The sequence below is a fragment of the Eurosta solidaginis genome, chromosome 2 (assembly GCF_040869045.1).
Source record: "Eurosta solidaginis isolate ZX-2024a chromosome 2, ASM4086904v1, whole genome shotgun sequence".
NCBI classification, from domain to species: Eukaryota; Metazoa; Arthropoda; class Insecta; order Diptera; family Tephritidae; genus Eurosta; species Eurosta solidaginis.
Genome location: NC_090320.1, coordinates 46455019 through 46473977, shown reverse-complemented (window position 1 = coordinate 46473977; position 18959 = coordinate 46455019). Strand labels below are relative to the sequence as shown.

The 18959-nt window shown below is 39.9% G+C and overlaps 1 protein-coding gene across 2 annotated transcripts; it reads left to right on the top strand.

The window, feature by feature from the left end:
* The first annotated feature begins 989 nt into the window (after nt 1-989).
* On the top strand, nt 990-6804 carry mRF1 (mitochondrial translation release factor 1). Of its 2 annotated transcripts, none has more exons than XM_067765209.1 (4): nt 990-1417; nt 1471-2349; nt 2463-2625; nt 6044-6804. In XM_067765209.1, the coding sequence occupies exons 1-4, from the start codon at nt 1055-1057 to the stop codon at nt 6055-6057; spliced, it is 1419 nt and encodes a 472-aa protein (XP_067621310.1). In that variant the 5' UTR covers nt 990-1054; the 3' UTR covers nt 6058-6804. The 2 variants fall into 2 exon arrangements, with proteins under 2 accessions (XP_067621310.1, XP_067621309.1); XM_067765208.1 differs by having other exon boundaries at nt 6094-6803.
* Nucleotides 6805-18959: the final 12155 nt, after the last annotated feature.

Below are 18959 nucleotides of genomic sequence, written 5' to 3'. Positions count from 1 at the left end.
AATTTCCCCACAAAATAACGAGTGACGGCTCTTATTGTATTTATCCTCTTTAGCTGGAGACATTGGTGCTTTATCGGTAACCGTATCGGTAACCTTATAACAGCTGATTCGACCAACCTTATGAGAATCAATGCAATCGATTATTGGTGCCGCTAAGGTCGTAACCGTATCGTAGCCAACCAATTGGGTTTTGGTTTACCGTCGTAACGATAAACAGCTGATTACGTTAGGGATACGGATACAGCGATACGACATACGGCACCAATGACTCCAGCTTTTGATATTGGTGCTTTATCGGTAACCTTATAACACCTGATTCGACCAACTTTATGAGAATCAATGCAATCGATTATTGTTGCCGCTAAGGTCGTAACCGTATCGTAGCCAACAAATTGGTTTTTGGTTTACCGTCGTAACGATAAACAGCTGATTACGTTAGGGATACGACTACGGCGATACGACATACGGCACCAATGACTCCCGCTTTATGGAGAACGGTAGATTGAGCATCACTGGCGCCATCTGATATGAAAATGTTGTCAATAAGAAGAAGAATTTGACATTGGTTGGTAACTTTTCGAATATTTTTTGCAATTTAAAAGTGCAATATCACAATCGCATACGACACAAAATATGTTAGCAAGTATTTTAGTTGTATAGGGAGAATGTTTATAACAGCGCATCGCGAAATTTTGTATTTGAATTGGCAAGGCGAAATAAACTTCAATTGCCAAGTGCCTTCATATTTACAAACGCAACATCTTGGTTGATTGTGGCGATATTATTGGAAAGCTTGTGTTAAACGGTTCTATATGAAAAATGTCATTGTGCCGCGGCCTTTATATCGATGAAGGTAGTGGGTGCTCAAAAAAGAGATAACCTATGCCATCTGACATATTTTTGTTACATAGTGATGTGCAAAACTTGATTATATTTGCTACAACTTGTTTTAAAAACATCGATGTACATTTGCATCTCTAGGCATTCTGCAACAGCTGATGTTGTAAACACGAATATTCTTGTGATTGTAAGAGTTTTTACAGTAAATTGCACAATGATTTTGGCGAATACACTTACACGGGGCACATTATGCAGAGGAAAATATATGTTGTTGCTCACGAAGGTATACCCGCGACAACAAAAACGTTTAATAGCAATTACCAATGGATTCTCCAACAAGGATCTACTTAGTTTAGCCAATGAAAGGATGCAAAAGTATCTAGAAAGTCTACGTATTGAATTCTATAGCTTGCGTACAAATCCGACAGCAACAACAATGCCGCGCATCAACAAGCTAGATGGTGTCATAACGGCTTTGGAGAAATATCGGTTGCTAAAATGCAAATGCGCCAGCAGAGAAGATATTGAGAATGAAAAGGACGAGGAGATGCGACAACTGTTATTGGAGGAAAACAAGGTATTTATTTGTTAAAATCTCTTTTGTACTTATATTTTTGCATTTTATTGAAGGTATATGGAGATATATTACGACAAACAGAGGAAGAGCTTCTCAATCAAATGTTACTATTGGCCGAGGGACACACATGCAATTCGATCATATTTGAAGTTACTGCTGGTGTTGGTGGACAAGAAGCAATGATATTTGCTAGCGAACTTTTCGATATGTACTTAAATTACTTTGAATACAATGGTTGGTCTTATGAAATTATTGATAACGATGAAACCCTTATTGGTGGTATAAGGCATGGCAATGTTATAGTGCAAAATAAGGATGCATACAATGAAATGCAATATGAAGCTGGAGTGCATAGAGTACAGCGTGTGCCAGCAACAGAACGAGCTGGTCGAATTCATACTAGTACAGCGTCAGTGTCAGTAATTCCACGTCCTGATGATGTTGATATTAAAATAGCTGATAAGGATTTAAAAATTGAAACGAAACGTGCAAGTGGCGCTGGCGGTCAACATGTGAATACCACAGACTCTGCTGTACGAGTTGTTCATTTGCCCACTGGTCTAGCCGTTGAATGTCAAACAGATCGATCACAATTGAAAAATCGGGATTTAGCTATACGTCGTCTGCATGCAAAATTGGTACAGCGCGAATTAGAAAGCAAGGAAGCAAATGAGAAACGTACACGCAAAGCACAACAAGGCAATCAGGATCGTAATGAAAAAATACGTACTTATAATTTTGTACAAGATCGTATAACAGATCATCGCATCGCAAATGGAACAGTATATAATTTAGTTGGATTTTTTGAAGGTGGTGCAGATTTAGAGAAACTTATACAACGCATAGCAGTGGAGTATAGGCGTGAAAAGCTAATTGAGTTGGTTAAAAATTTTGAAGATATCCCAAGTCATCGGGAGACAAGTTGTAATAAGGTAGAAACTAATAATTAAATCGTAAATAGGTAGTATATAATATATAAATATTGATATTTGTAAAATTCATTCATTCATTTATTTAGTTACATTTTTTTCTTTCTTTTATTTAGTATGCGAACTTCTGCCAAATGTCTTGCAATATGCTTAAAACTTATTTTGCTATATTACTCCAATCGCCAGCTGAGCCCATTTGCATCAAATGTTTCCGCACCTCTTTCTCCATAATGGCTTGTATTTCACGACATCCATTCAAAGCCTGTTCCATAACTGCTGGTAAGTTGTCCAAATGAAAACGCTGCGACATTTCCATAAATGCAATTTTATTCGATGTTGGTAAAGATGCCACTGTTAACGTGGGACCACCAGATATTTCCTCTACATTCGACACATCAGTTAGGGGTATATTACTTTTGCTTAACGAAGCCGTACATGCAACAACATATTCCTTCAGACAAATACCTGCATCCACTAAAGCTAATGTGGCAGCATTAAGTGCTACGGCATAATTTGCACCATCAGCTTGTAACACTTCTACATAAACATCAATTTGTGAACGTGGATAAAGGTCAGTTTTTATGGCAGCACGTAGTGCTTGTCTTAGATATTGCGTTATTTCTTGTGATTTGCGATCACCACGTGGTCTATTTTTGCGTTCTGCTGTTGAAAATGTCGCCATACTATATTGACAATTGATTACTACTTCATTGAGATCAAGCTTTTTGCTTTGTGCCTGATGTGGACCGTAAACTGCGGCAAGTACTTTTGTATTACCTTGCTCCAAGTAAGCACTGCCATCGGGTTGTTCAAACACGCCGAGTTTACATTTGATGCAACGTAGTTCATGCGGCCGGCGGCCATCTAGGCGTAGGCCTTGTTCGCTCAGTAGCTCGAAATTGGACATTATTTACATATTACCTATTTACGAATAGGAATGTCTGGAATTGTTTTTTGTTTAATGAAAGATCGCACGCTAATAAATTGGGCACTGTCAACTGCATGGCGGAACCGTACAAGGTGGCAGCGTGGTGACATACCTACAAACATAAATTCCATGTACTTTGTTTTTGTAAATTTGATGGATTAATGCCAAAGTCGTACTGTGCCGGAAGTTGATGTATCAAATCAAATAAAAACAAACAAATCAGCTGACCCGCGCTGCCACCTTGTATAGTTCCGCCATGGTGAACTGCAAAGTATAATTTTGTCAACCTGGGGCCCAATTCGCTAACTGTGAGTTTTAAAGTGTACACAAGAAATTCTGTAAACTGTGAAAGTATTGCCCCTATTACCGTTTACAACTCAACTCTGGTTGGATTGAAATTTCGCAATTTGGTATTACAGATTACAACTCAACCTGTCAAAAAAAATTTCGGTCGAGTTGTCTGGTCTTACAATTTTTTGTGGCATTGCCGTTTACAACCTTGTGTTGGTGTAGTTGTCAAAGACGTCAAAATCTTACAACTGCTTACTAGCAGTTGTCTCATACAATTTTGCAGCTGTTTTGAAAAAATGTTTCGTTTTAGAAGACGGTTCACCACCTAATTTTTAACAAAAATTTTCAAAGAATCCGAAAACAAAAATTGTTATTTTATTTAATAATTTGGGAAAAATTTGAAACAGCTGTCGCCTTGTCCGTCCTGATGTCACGTTGTTTAAATTTTTCCCAAATTATTAAATAAATTATAAAAATTAAAAAATTGCTTCAAATAAATGTTTTCATACATTTAAAAAAAAAAAAAAAAAAAGCAATATGGGCAATCCCAGATTATTAAAAATCATACATACATACAAAATTGGTTAATTCGTTGTAGTTCTATAAATAGAACGAAAACAGCAACAAAACCAAAGTTTCTTTGAAAACCGCCGTACCAAGCATAGCTTTAACACATAATTGCATACGAAGTATGCAATGTGTAAAAGATTAAAATATGCAAAAAGAAGGCAATTGGGAAAGACTTCACAACAGGCATGACGTAGCTGAATGCGTTTACAACCATTTCAACTATCGTAGGGGTGCGAGTTCGACTCCCACTCCCGGGAGAAAAGGCTTTGAAGAGATTTACAAGGTATAATCGAAACAGCTGTCGCCTTGTCCGTCCTGATGTCACGTTGTTTAAATTTTTCCCAAATTATTAAATAAATTATAAAAATTAAAAAATTGCTTCAAATAAATGTTTTCATACATTTAAAAAAAAAGCAATATGGGCAATCCCCGATTATTAAAAAAATTGTTATTCTTTACGACAGCATTACACTGCTAACACGCGTCCAAAAATATCGAGAGAGGTGTCAAAAGACGCGTATTAATTAGAGTTGTGCTTTTTCGTTCATTTCAGAGATTCGAATCTTTCGTTATTTTTCTGATGAACGAACAAGTTGTTCTTTTTGTTCATCTGTTCTTTTTCTTTTTCATGCAAATTTGATCCCTGCTCCTCGCACCCGCGAAAAAAGCCTACAAGTATAAATGGGGGTGTGTATGCAGCAATGCTTTGTGTAGGTATATTTTTGGACACGTATTAGCAATGTCATGCTGTCGTAAAGAATTATCACAAAAATTAAAAATTTTCTTTCTAATAAAATCTAATTTCATGTGGTTGTTGTATTTAGCCAGATTTTTTGTACACAGCAATGCAGAAAGGTGTTGGACCCAACCCGGGTTATTTTTTCGAATCGCGGCCAAAGGCCGCCTACGCAAAAAGATGTTCTGTGCAAAAAGAAATAAAATGTTTAATTTCCGCTTTCGAATACTAAAAACGGAGATGGAAACCCGTCTTTTGATACCACCTTTGATAAGAGTTATGCGGCAGCTACCCACCGACGTGTGCCGTACGTACGGACGTTTGTCGTACGAAACATGTTTGACCGAACCCTCAAGCCCGTATGCATGGCGGAACGATACAAGGTGGCAGCATGGGACAGCTGATTATAAACTTTTTTTATTTGATTTGATACATCAACTTCTGGCGCAGTACGATTTTGACATTTGTCCATCGAATTTACAAAAACAAAGTACATGGAATTTTTATTTATGTTTGTAGGTATGTCACCATGCTGCCACCTTGTGTCGTTCCGTCATGCCCGTATGAGTCAATGTGCGCGTCTGTGTACATGTACATAACATATTTGTGTGTGTATTGTTTACAGCAAAGCACTGTTGCCATTGACCAGTTTGCATGCATGCTTATGCAAACATCAACTTTTGGAATTGCAATTTTTCATGGTGCAAATGGCAGAAACAAATACTGAATAACAATTTCTAGTTCATTTACTTGTAACCTCCAATTTTATATAATAATTTTAGGATATTTCATCAAAATTTTAAACAATCATTAGGCGTTTTTGTCTAATAACTGCAATTGGTCCAAACATAGCACACAAACGTTTACTAGGCAACTCTGTCTTGTGAGAGAGCGATCAGCTGACACGTTCTTACGGAAAAAATCAAAATTGTTTTGATTTCTACGTTCCGGGCTACGTACGTACGGGCGTTGCACGTCGGTGAGTTTTCGTTTACATTGCACACTCATAAGATAGGTCGTGTCAGCTGACACGTTTTTGGTACGTACGTTCGTAACTGCCGCATTAGATGCTTATAAAACGTTACCAAAAAAAAAAAAAACAAAAAATTTAAAGCCGGTAGTTAAACTTTTTTTAATCAAACAATAATCAAAAATTTTGTACACATTTCTAGAAAACAACATTTAAACGAATTACATTGAATAACGTTTTGACTTTATGTAGCGACATTCCATAGTTGGACCGTAGTTCGGATGCAGCCAAAATAGGTGAAATTATGTGAGTCCCATTGATACTAATCACTACTCCTGGGAATCCTATTTGAGTAAAATACAGTTTTTTCTGTTTGGGTTTTAATCTACTTCGCACAAATACGCTCCTCAATAATATCTAAAACCAGCCCAATACCAAAATCATTTCCACAGCATATTTGATAGCTTCCGTCAGCAAGGAATCGGAGTGTGGCGCATAATTTTAAAATACGAACGCGTATGCGGAAATGGTTGTTAATTTTGTTTAGTACTGAGTAAAATGCTTCCTTTAAAATCTGCAAAATAACTTCATATGATGCTCATTATTTGTCACTTAAACATTTTCTTACTTGGTGCTTGGTAGTTCCAAGGGATTGGAATGATCACGCGAATGTTTTCCGTATTCGCGACATGTCAATCACCAACATTTTCGCCATTATAAAATAGATTTCTTATAATATTAATAAAAAAATCACATTTGGAAATGCTTAAATTTCTGCCACAAATTGATCAGCTGTTTATTTATCTGTCAAATCATCACTTTCTGAAGTTGGCAACTCAATTCAACTTCAACTGAAATAATACCGTCAAAGTCATTTCGTTTCGTTTATTAACGTTAAGGACGTCAAATTATCGAAATGATTTTGTTTCGTTTTCTGCCCTATCAAAACCAAATCAAATCGTTTATGTTGATTATTAATTTCAAACTTTGCTGGCAAAGCTGATTGATGGCGGAGTCATTAAAGGTGAAAGCATTAGCCAAGCTGATTGCAACTTTTCTCATGAATTTTGACAGTACGAACATTTCTCAGAGTATTTTTGACATTACCACCAACGAATTACACAAACAAATTACATGGAGTTTGTGTGTGTATGTCCGCTCGCTGTTACCACCTTACAGCTTCACCATGGCTATAGCATTGCCAGCACAATTCAAACAAAAAGTATCACGTTACTGGTAACGTTTTTAACGTTAACGAGAGCTTTTCGTTTCGGTTAAAAACGAGATACAATTTATCTTGATAATTTTTTTATCTATAATATTTCGAAGTGTTTCAACAGAAACGGTGGGAATTTTTTGATAAACGATTAGCTTAACGTTAAGGTGCATCCCTGAGTTTAACACAAGCTTATGCATTATGAGTAGATTGTACGTATTTTTTTGGCGAACGGTAGACTGAGCGACAATGGCGCCATCTGATATTGAAAAGTAGCCAACTCCCAAATTCTGCTGAAAGCAAATCATAAGAAGCATTTGCTTTGGCTAAGGGTGTTGACACACTTTGCAAGTGAAATTATTTTTCCCACTGGTTGGTAACTTTTCGAACATTTTTCGCAATTAAAAACTGCAATATCACAATCGCATACGACACAAAATATGTTAGCAAGTATTTTTGTTGTATGGGGAGAATGTTTATAACAGTGCTTCGCGAAATTTTGTATGTGAATGGGCAAGGCGTAATAAACTTCAATTGCCAAGTCTGAAATTCCTTCATATTTACAAACGCAACATCTTGGTTGATTGTGGCGATGTTATTGGAATGCATAAGCTTGTGTAAAACGCATCTATATGAAAAATGTCATTGTGCCACGGTCTTTAGCCAAAGCAAATTTCAAATTCTTAATATCTGTTTGCAACAAAATTTGGGAGTTGGCTACTTTTTAATATCAGATGGCGCCAGTGTCGCTCAATACGTGCAACCTACTCATAATGCATAAGCTTGTGTTAAACTCATATATATGAGAAACTGCTTATGTGTCGGGGCTTTAAAGGACGCAAAGTCAAATGGGCGCTTTCAGTGACCACAACGGTTGATCAATCGTGGGGAGATATGCTTCTGAACACTCCGTTGAGTATTTTAACTCGACTGAGAATCTCGATAAAAAATCTGCATGTGGGTACCTACATATTGCAAACACAAAAACTATGTCATTTGGCTTGGTTCAAGAGATATACACAAATTGACAGAAAGGTAATGGGCACAGCAGCTAAATTGCCCTATATCTCTTGAACCAAACAAGGTTTCCCTAACGTGTTTTTTGCATTTAATAGCTACATAAGTTCAGATCAATCCACATTTTGATTCAACGTCCTATCGTTAACGGTTCAAGTGCTACGTGAAATATCCGGTTTATCGGCAACTACAGTCGACCAAATCGATTATTGTGTATATCTCTTGAACCAAGCAAAATTTTCAAAAAAAAAGTTGTTTAATACATAGATGCTTAGAGATTCATGCAGAACTCGATTCGAGGTTCCATCATTAATGGTTCAGGCGCTATAAGGATTAATCGTTTTTTCGATAATCTCTGTCCCTTTAAAGTGCGTGCACACTAAGCGGTGCGACATGTAGCGGCAGCGGCGCTTCACTTTTTTGCCTATTTGATCAACATTGCCGCTCATGGCCGCGTCGCGCAGTGCTGCTGCCGCTAGGTGTGAATTGTTCCATAAGAATACATGCGAAGAATATTTTGCAGCGCAGTGTAGTGCAGCTCAGTGTGGCCTTGGCTTTAGGTATATCTCTTTAGCCGTTATTGATAGTCACCCCTATTCTGCATTTCGATTACGTTACCGTTCTACGCTCCGCTTTAATCGAAGTTGGGTATTCTGCACAATTCACACATTTAAGATTGTGCATTCACGAGTTCAAAATTGCTTCGTTCTGCGCATTTACGTCACACTTGACTTCTTCAGCGAATGAAAGAAAGAGAGAAAAAAATAAGACCTAAGGGAAAATGGAGTAAAAATTGCGTTTAAAATAATGTTTGCATGCGCAATGCGTCACCTTCTATAATTCCATCATGGGTATTCTGCATTACGACGGAATCGTAACGAGAAGAGGAAGAGCAAATGATTTTTCGAAATCAGCTGTTTGTACGGAATGTGTGAACATTGGAACAAAATAAATTAAAGAAAATTTGTAAAAAATACTGAAAAACGTTTATATTTTATTATCCACGCCATTTTGTACAAAAAAAAGCAATAGAATATATTGCCGCCGTGTTATATTTTTTAGAGTGAAGTGCTTTCATAATTGTAAGTATGTTTTTGTCCTTTTGGCCAATTCCCTGCCTTGGCCACCAAGTTTTGTTAAAACGGATTCCTGCACGAATATAGTTGACATTTTCTGAATTTTATGGAAGCTAGTTTCATTCCACTGGTCAAAAATACTTTATGAAGATTTATTTATTCTTTCCGCAAGGATTGTTTATGTTTTCGCTTCACCTTTCTCTACTCCGGCAGCTTGCTTTGGCATATAAGCGGACTAAACGAACAGACAGAAATTATAGCTATTATAATGGAATCAATAGCTGCAGCATTATTTGTGGAGTTGGAAAGCAACGCATACGAAAATTGCCAGGCGAGAATAACGTAAATGTAAGGCGCGATAACCTCCGAAGAGATCTAAGGCCGAGCTTCTCTTCCAATTTGCGTTGTGCTCCTCTTGATTTTTTCCTACAAATTGGCCGGACGGGACCTACATGTTTTATGCCGACTCCGAACGGCATCTGCAAGGCAGATGAGTTTTCACTAAGAGCTTTTCATGGCAGGAATACTATCGGAGCGCTTGCCAGACACTGCCGAGGGTCGACCCCGCTTAGAAAAATTTTCTTCTAATTGAAAAATCTTATTTCTAAAATTTTGATGTTGTTTTGCCCGGGAGTTGAACCCAGGGCATACGGCGTGATAGGCGGAGCCCGCTACCATCACACCACGGTGGCCGGCGAGAATGGAAAGGCAAATATTGGAGATGTGTGTAATACATTTGAGATGAGCGACGAATTGTAAGATATTCTAACGAATATTAGCAGCACTAAGGGATACTATCATCTCTAAGCCGATGGTAAGCAGTGATTGTATGCACATCAATAGATCAATCATTATGTATACACATATGTACGTACACGCAGCGGAGAAGAGACGCACAAACACATGCAGAAATCTTATCTGAGAGGCTCCCAAAAGTATGCAGTTATAATTGTGGAAGTGTCGCTCACAAATACACGTGCATCTGTAGTTATAATTTTATAGCAGTAACTAAGTAAATTCTGGAACGCCTAGAAGATGCAACGAGGAAATCACAGATTATAAAAGGCAGCAACAGTAGAGGCGCGACAATCAGTTTCATTTAAGCAAGCTATTGGTTGTGAAGTATCAGTGTTATTATGAAGTACTTTAATAAAGGCCATTTTGCATTATTAAATATTGGAGTTATTTATTCAACAGTTTAGTGATACGAACGTTAGTACAAGGTTGCAAATAAGGGGATTTGCAGTAAATTCGTCGCAATTGGTGTCAGAAGAGGAATTGTTGAATAAATTCCGAAGACTGGGAATACAACTTGGACATGGCAAAGTTGAGTGAATTGAAGATCCAGCAGCTGAACAAGGAGTTGGAGAGCCGTGGATTGAATAAAAGCGGCATTAAAATCGAACTTCAAGCACGACTACGAGAGGCAATGGAATTAGAAGGAATTGACGTGGAAGAGTATGACTTTCATCTTGATGGTGATGAGACAACAAAATTGGAGGAGAAAAACGAAACATCGCAGGCAGTTACCAGCACAGACTTGAACGTGATATTGGCTGCAATATCTGCACAAACATCGACAGTGGCTTCCCAACTGGAATCGCAGGAGAACTGCATAACGTCAAACATTGATGCACAAGAAACGCGTATTTCTCAAATGTCGACACAGATTACATCCAATATGGAAACTCAACTGGAAGAACAGAAAACATATATGGCATCCCAACTGGAAGAGCAAAAGACATATATGACATCTCAGTTGGCTGAGCAGTTGAAAGCACAGGAGGCCCGCATATCCTCGCAGCTGGAGGCACAGGAGATAAGGGTAACATCGGGTGCGAGGTGGATGCTTTGAGAGGACTTATCGAGCAGTTGCAACTAAATCGCCCAGCAGTTTCAACGAGTAATCCAAAGGTAAAAACACCTTCATTTGACGGTTCTGTTCCTTTCCAGGTCTTTAAAAGTAAAGTTGCAGCTCTATTCGTAGCATTGAAGGGGCCAGCAGCCGAAATCCTACAGACGATTCCCGGAGGAGAGCGGAACAACTAAGAAGCATTGATGGCCACTGTCGAGAGATGTTATGGAAGCGAGATAGAAAACAGATATACCAAATTGAGTTGCAAAACCGTCACCAAAGAGCGAATGAGACTTTGCAGGAGTTTGCCTCGGATGTTGAAAGATTGGCTCATCTCGCAAATGCGGACGCACCCATGGAATACATCCAGAGTTTTATAAATGGCATACGGGACGTGGAAACAAAGCGAGCTACATACGCAAACCCACAGCTGACATTTGCTGAAACGTTATCAAATGCATTGTGTCGTTACAAAATGACTTACAAAAGTATGACTGGGTACATTTGCCAATATATGTGCCTACTGGGGTTGCCTGCCTTTTTATGTTTTTTATGTTTGCCTGTTTTTTTATGTTTCTTTTATTGTACTGCCTGCAGGCATTGTACAGGTCTACAAGTAGGATATGTAGCAGCACGCACATACACAGCCACGCTCACCTGATAAAATGCTTGTTCTTGTTCGTTTTTTTTTGTGGATGCCATTTGGCACTGTTGTACTTCTTAGGACAAAAAAAAGTTTAGTAGCTGCTATCGAAAACTGCTTAAAATTTTTTTTTCTTATATTACAAAGAAATATACTTATTTACGTTCAAACGAGCACTTAATTACATCTCTCTTTAATAACCATATATTTTGGACAATTTTAATTAACAATTTGTGATACTTTATTACCGGGGACGATACCTAAAACACGACCAAAACCGTCGGGGGAGTTATTAATAGACGCGTTTTGGCCTCGCTTCCAATAATTCGAATACTTTTTCTCTTCGGACTATTGACAACAGGACAAAACGCGTCTATTCATTTTTCTTTCCGCTTTTTTGGACGGGTTATTGCAGTCGACCTCGGTTTCAAACTGTTTTTCGCGGAGAACTTTTGAACGGGTAGAAAAACTTAACTCACGTGTTTGTATTCGTAAGTCTGAAATAACTACGCGTCCTCAGATACCCCAATTGAAGACTTTTATAATTTTCTGAAGGACCCATATGGGTGCACTTAAAATTTCCTACTAAATTCGTTCAAAAAAATTTACCATCACAGCAACCCATATCTGATATTCCGATCCCTTTCTTGCTTCCCTGTGTCGCTTTCGACGAAGCAACCCCGGTAATTTTGACACTTCGTTCAGTGTCAAAACTCATGTTCCACGCATGTTCCACTGGGTTCCACGCTAGTTTGACACTGACCGAAGTGTCAAACTGCCGTGTGTTAGAAAGGGAAAGAAATTGTTTCCCTCTCATACATATCATACTTGTAAACCTGTACAATGGCCTGCAGGTATAATATAAGCTGTGCTGTTCTTTTCCAACATCGCATAGCGGGACTTTAAAAATCACCTAATCAACTTTGATTTAAATAGACAGAATTTGAGGCAGAAAATTATTCTCGTACATTCGTTCGCAACGTTGGAGGCTACAAGGACACACATTAGTGAACACGCCACTATGTCAAAGCAGTGAAAATATTATTGACTTGTATAGTTTAAATGAAATAAATTAAATGCCATAAATTAAACTCAGTTTCTAATTTTATTTTGCCGTTAATGTAAAGTACTGCTGTCGCCGTCGACATAAAGTTTCACTAATGTCCTTGTGCTCCAGCCATCGTCAACCATAGAATTGTCGTCGTCAAAATCTAAGAGCATCACATCATCATTAACACGGTATCGCCAACTATTTGTTTTTTGTTATATCGTTACTGTGGCCGTTTTTTTGTCAGGCATCCCTCTGGTGTGTACACATATGCGTTAATGTGAAATTGCCAAGCGATTATATAAAACAAATCTTCGAGAGACAATTTTCAAGCGCCTTCCAGCCAAAAGTTTCAGCAGCATCAATATGAATACTCGTCAAAAAGGTAAAAATACCACCACCCAAAGTAATGATAGTGACGAAGAAATGGACGGAGATACCACAGCGGTAAATATAGGAGAGCGTAACGCAGCCCAGCAAGCATTGGGTGCTACCGGCGAAACACTGGCTTCGTTAGTAGCAAGTATTGCATCGCTTCGAGACTGTGTGCGAGAGCTTAGTAACGAAACAAGCCGTAGCCAAGTTGAGCTGCAGCAACTGCGAGAACGGATTGAAACAGATGCCAATACTACCGCGCCTACTAGTTTAGCACCAATCGTGGGTGCTCCTGCTCCATCATCACAAGCAGCGCCACCACCAGCACAACTACAACCATCGTCAGCAGCAAATGCAATGCTACTAATGGAAGGACATGCCACCAAACTGTACCCGCTACCTACGTTCGATGGAAACCCGGAGGATTGGCCGTTATTTCTGGCGAATTTCGTGGACACCACTGCTGAATTTTCATACAATAATAGGCAGAATGTCATGCGCCTTCAGAAAGCGCTCCAAGGCAATGCAAAGCGCGCAGTGACATCAATGCTGATCTACCCAGACGACGTGCCAAAAATAATAAAAGAATTGGAGTTCAATTTCGGCCGACAAGATTTACTCATACGATCCCAACTGCAGAAGGTGCAACAGTTTCCCATAATAAACGACAATCGCCTCGACCAAGTACTTGAATTTGCAAACCGTGTGCGAAACGTCTCAGCATATTTGAAATCAGCCAAGTGTGAACACCACCTCATGAACCCCACTTTACTGGACCAGCTGATAACGAAACTTCCAGCATCAAAGCAATTCGAGTGGAGTAAGTATGCTTCTAACATTTCTCCATTCCCAACTGTGGTTACCTTTTCAGACTGGCTAAGCGATCTTGCGAAAGTTATAGCAATTATGCCTGGAGTCAACGACAGCTCTCTGCGTTACAGCCAGCAAATAGTGCCACCGCCGCGCTACAGTACGAATGCTAATCGTCAGCATGGTCTAAGTGGGGGTTCAGTTCGCCGAGTTTTGCGTACAAGTGAAGAACAACCAAAATGTCTATGTTGCAGCCAAACTCACTTATTAACCGATTGCCGTAAATTTCAATCAATTGAGATAGACGCCAGATGGTCACTTGTCAAGCAGCAGCGGTTATGCTTCGGATGTTTGGTGAAAGGTCACAGTCTACTGAATTGTCGTCGCCGTAAGCCATGTGCGCTAAACAATTGCAAGCGTATGCATCACCAATTGTTACATAAGGAAATTGCATCACAGTCCACATTGCCGGCCGATCGAGAACGCCTCTTAAATTGTCGCGAAGAGCAGGTAGCTAATCTCTTTAAAGTTGTTCCCGTTATTTTGGCAGGACCCTTAGGTAAGATCACCACGTATGCCATGATCGATGAAGGGTCGTCGGTTACGCTCCTCGAAGACGATGTCGCCGCACAGTTAGGGCTTCGGGGGCATGTCACGCCTCTCACTCTACAGTGGTACGGTGATAGCCAAACAACGGAAAACTCTAAACGAGTATCATGTGAAATTGAAACTGTCGACAACTGTCACGTATATCCACTGAAAAATGTTCATACCATCAAGGGTCTCAATTTGCCGACGCAGTCATTAAACAAAGAACAATTTGATCATTTAAAGAATTTGCCAGTACAGAATTATAATTTCGTCAAACCTGTTTTACTACTCGGTCTTGATAATGCCCACTTGTATCTGCCAGGAAAAATCGTCGAAGCTGGAGGTGAGCAACCAATAGCAGCAGAGACAAAGTTAGGCTGGGTAGTATACGGGCCACACAGTCACGAAAGTATTGCCATGCCTCGGGTGCTAAATATACGTAGAGGTGAATCTTGCAAAGGTCTAAACAAATTGCTGGAGGAGTATTTTTCGATCGAAGGTTTTGGAGTACGAAATGCAGAAGTCATCTTAGAGTCTGATGCGAATCAACGCGCCCGTAAAATACTCACGAAAACTACAAAGGTTCTCGGTCAGCGGTATGAGGTAGGGTTGCTTTGGCGACAGGATTCTATGGTACTTCCGTCGAGCTATGCCATGGCGAAGCAACGTCTACTAAACGTCGAGACGCGTATGCAGAAAGACCCTATTTATGCCAAAAAATACAGAATGGAAATAGCCAAGTACATTGACCGGGGATACGCAAAATTGCTAACGCCAGAACAGGCTGCCTATGTAAGACCAACGACATGGTACCTTCCGCACTTTGGGGTTGTCAACCCTTCGAAGCCAGAAAAATACGCATCGTCATAGTCATGCTGTGATTGCCAGTACGTACGTTGACGACTTGGTAGTAAGTTTTAACAGCGCCGACGAAGCACTGATAGTAACTGGCGAAGCCATCAAGATCAATGCCGCTGCCGGATTCAAGCTAAGAAATTTTTTATGTAACAACAAAGATGTACAAAATGAACTGAACGGTAAAAATGCAGTAACCAATTCGCAAATTGTCACAATGGATCGCCAAGCAACAACGGAAAAGGTCCTCGGTATGTATTGGAATACTACGAATGATGTGCTCGAATTTCATTTTCAGTTCCACAAGATTGCCCGTGATGTTTTGAACGGCTTACGAATGCCAACTAAGCGAGAGTTATTGGGTATATCCATGTCAATTTATGACCCATTTGGTCTTTTAGCAAATGTCACTATATATTTGAAAATATTAATGCAGTCATTATGGCGCTTACAGGTGCAATGGGACGAAACGGTACCACACGACTTGGCAGAACAATGGAAATTGTGGTGGAGTAGTTTTCAGTCCGTAAAAGATTTTTCGGTGCCACGTTGTTATTCCACGATTTTATCGGTTGCTGACGATATACAACTGCATGTTTTTGTTGACGCAAGCGAATCTGCATATGCTGCCGTTGCCTATCTACGAATTAAAAAGATGAGTAAAATCGATGTAACTTTAATATGTGCCAAGTCTAGATGTACACCGCTTAAGGGTATGACAATACCGCGTTTGGAACTGCAAGCTGCTGTACTGGGCTGCCGTCTGAAGGAGTCGATGGAACGATGCCACGATTTCCACATACACAACACAACATTTTGGAGCGACTCAAAAACTGTAATTTCTTGGATTCGCTCGATTAACAGAAACTTCAAACAATTCGTCGCATGTCGTATATCAGAGATTTTGAGTATAACAACCGTGAACCAATGGCGGTGGATACCATCATCACTGAACGTGGCAGACGAAGCAACGAGAGCTCGTACAAAATTTGAATATATTTTATTGTCAAGGTGGTTGCAGGGACCATCGTTTTTGTATAAGGACAAAGAACTGTGGCCACAAGAAGAACCACAACTGACGTCGGAACACTGCATATCAGAAGAGATCACAAAGAGGGTCATGCTGTCAAGCAAAGGCGAGTATCTAATTAACTTTTCTAAATTTTCGTCATATTCAAAGGTCATCAGAATTTTCGCCTGGATTTTGCGTTTTGTGCACAACACTAAGTCAGGTATACGTCATAGAGGTGAGCTGAATGCCATAGAAGTTGGAAACGCCGAAACAACTATCCTTCATAGAGTTCAAGCAGAGTCATTCGCTGCCGAAATCGAAGCTCTGAAAATGGGAAAATCCGTACCAAAATCATCATGTTTACACCAACTAACTCCGTTCTTAGACGACGATGATTTGATAAAAGTCAACGGAAGAATCGACGCTGCATACTGCTTGCCGATAACTGCACGACGTCCAATAATTCTACCTTACAATCATTACATAACGCGTTTGATCGTCCAACAATATCACCGTAAGCTGCATCATCAAAACGATAACTTAACAATAAACGAAATGCGCCAAAAGTTCTGGGTACCTCGCATACGTACCTTGTTAAAGTCGGTAAAAAGAGAGTGCGCAGTTTGCATCGCCAACACAGCTAATCCTGTAGTGCCACTAATGGGTCAATTACCACAAGATTGCCTTACGCCATATGTCAGGCCATTTTCATATACCGGGGTTGACTATTGTGGTCCATTTTTTGTTGCTATCGGTAGAAGACGAGAGAAACGGTGGGTAGCACTGTTCACATGCCTGACAACTCGAGCAGTTCACTTAGAAATTGCCACAGATTTATCAACTGACGCCTTTATCATCTGCTTTCGGAATTTCGTCAATCGTCGTGGAGTGCCAATTAAGATTCGAAGCGATAATGGCACCAATTTCGTAGGAGCGCAAAAGGAGCTTAACAAGGAAAACCGATTATTCGACTTTGACCTCATCAACCAAGAGATGTGCAGCCGAAATATCCAGTGGGTCTTCAACTGTCCTGCGAATCCATCAGCAGGAGGTTGCTGGGAGCGCCTCGTACAATGTGTCAAACGATTGTTACAGCGAGTACTAAAAGAGGAAGCCCCGCGCTTAGAGACCATCAACAGCGTTTTAATAGAGGCCGAAAACATTATTAACAGCCGCCCACTGACAGAACTGCCTGTATCGCCGCAAGACGAAGAGCCTTTGTCTCCGAACCACTTCTTACTGGGTTGTCTTAACTCCACTCAGACGCCGGCTATAAATGAAGAAAAAGTATGCCTAAGGAAACAATGGCGTATATCGCAAAACTTCAAAGACCGACTATGGAAAAGATGGACACATGAATATTTGCCTCAACTCCTCCGACGATCAAAATGGAGAGAAAAGGCAACGCCTTTGAAACCTGGACAGCTGGTTATTGTCTGCGATCCTGCAAGACCTCGAAATCAACGGGAACGAGGCCTAGTGACCGAGGTATTTACCGCAAAAGATGGCCAGGTTAGGACTGCCAAAGTTCACACACGATCCGGGACACTACGTAGACCAGCCAGTAAGCTAGCCGCTTTAATGATTAGTAAATCCTCCTGCGGATTCACCGGGGGGTGGGATGTCGTTACAAAATGACTTACAAAAGTATGACTGGGTACATTTGCCAATATATGTGCCTACTGGGTTTGCCTGCCTTTTTATGTTTTTTATGTTTGCCTGTTTTTTTATGTTTCTTTTATTGTACTGCCTGCAGGTATAATATAAGCTGTGCTGTTCTTTTCCAACATCGCATAGCGGGACTTTAAAAATCACCTAATCAGCTTTGATTTAAATAGACAGAATTTGAGGCAGAAAATTATTCTCGTACATTCGTTTGCAACGTTGGAGGCTACAAGGACACACATTAGTGAACACGCCACTATGTCAAAGCAGTGAAAATATTATTGACTTGTATAGTTTAAATGAAATAAATTAAATGCCATAAATTAAACTCACTTTCTAATTTAATTTTGCCGTTAATGTAAAGTACTGCTGTCGCCGTCGACACATTGACTCAGGAAACTACCTCCCTATTGAGTAAACCAGCATATAAGGCTCATCGTGTGGAAGTAGAAAGACCAGAGTGGGTAGTCACACTTTTGGAAGCATTGAATGGTACGCAACAGAAGAATAATGATGCAGTCAAATGCTTTAAGTGTGGAAGGCCGGGGCACATTGCGCGTTATTGCAACACCAACCCTAACAGTTCCAACAATGTGGGTAGTCGTAAACGCAGAGCTGAAGGAGATGAGCAGATCTCCAAGACCAATCAATCGTTAAACAAAAGCGAGTCAGCCGCAAGAGGCGACAGCTGGCTCCCTCATTTGAATGCCCCATAATCTCTATCTCACAAATTCGAAGAAGGTCAAACAATCTTACTGTCGGAGGACATGTGGATGGAAAGGAACGTTTACTGACTGTAGATACGGGTGCATCTCATTCCATCATTCGAGCGGATTCGATATAAGAACATGGATGTGCCACTTAATTTCGGCTACGAGAGAGGCTACAGCAGTAAACGAGTGCTGGTGGAAGAGAGTCTGCAAATACCACCAAAATCAGAAGCAGTAATCTGGGC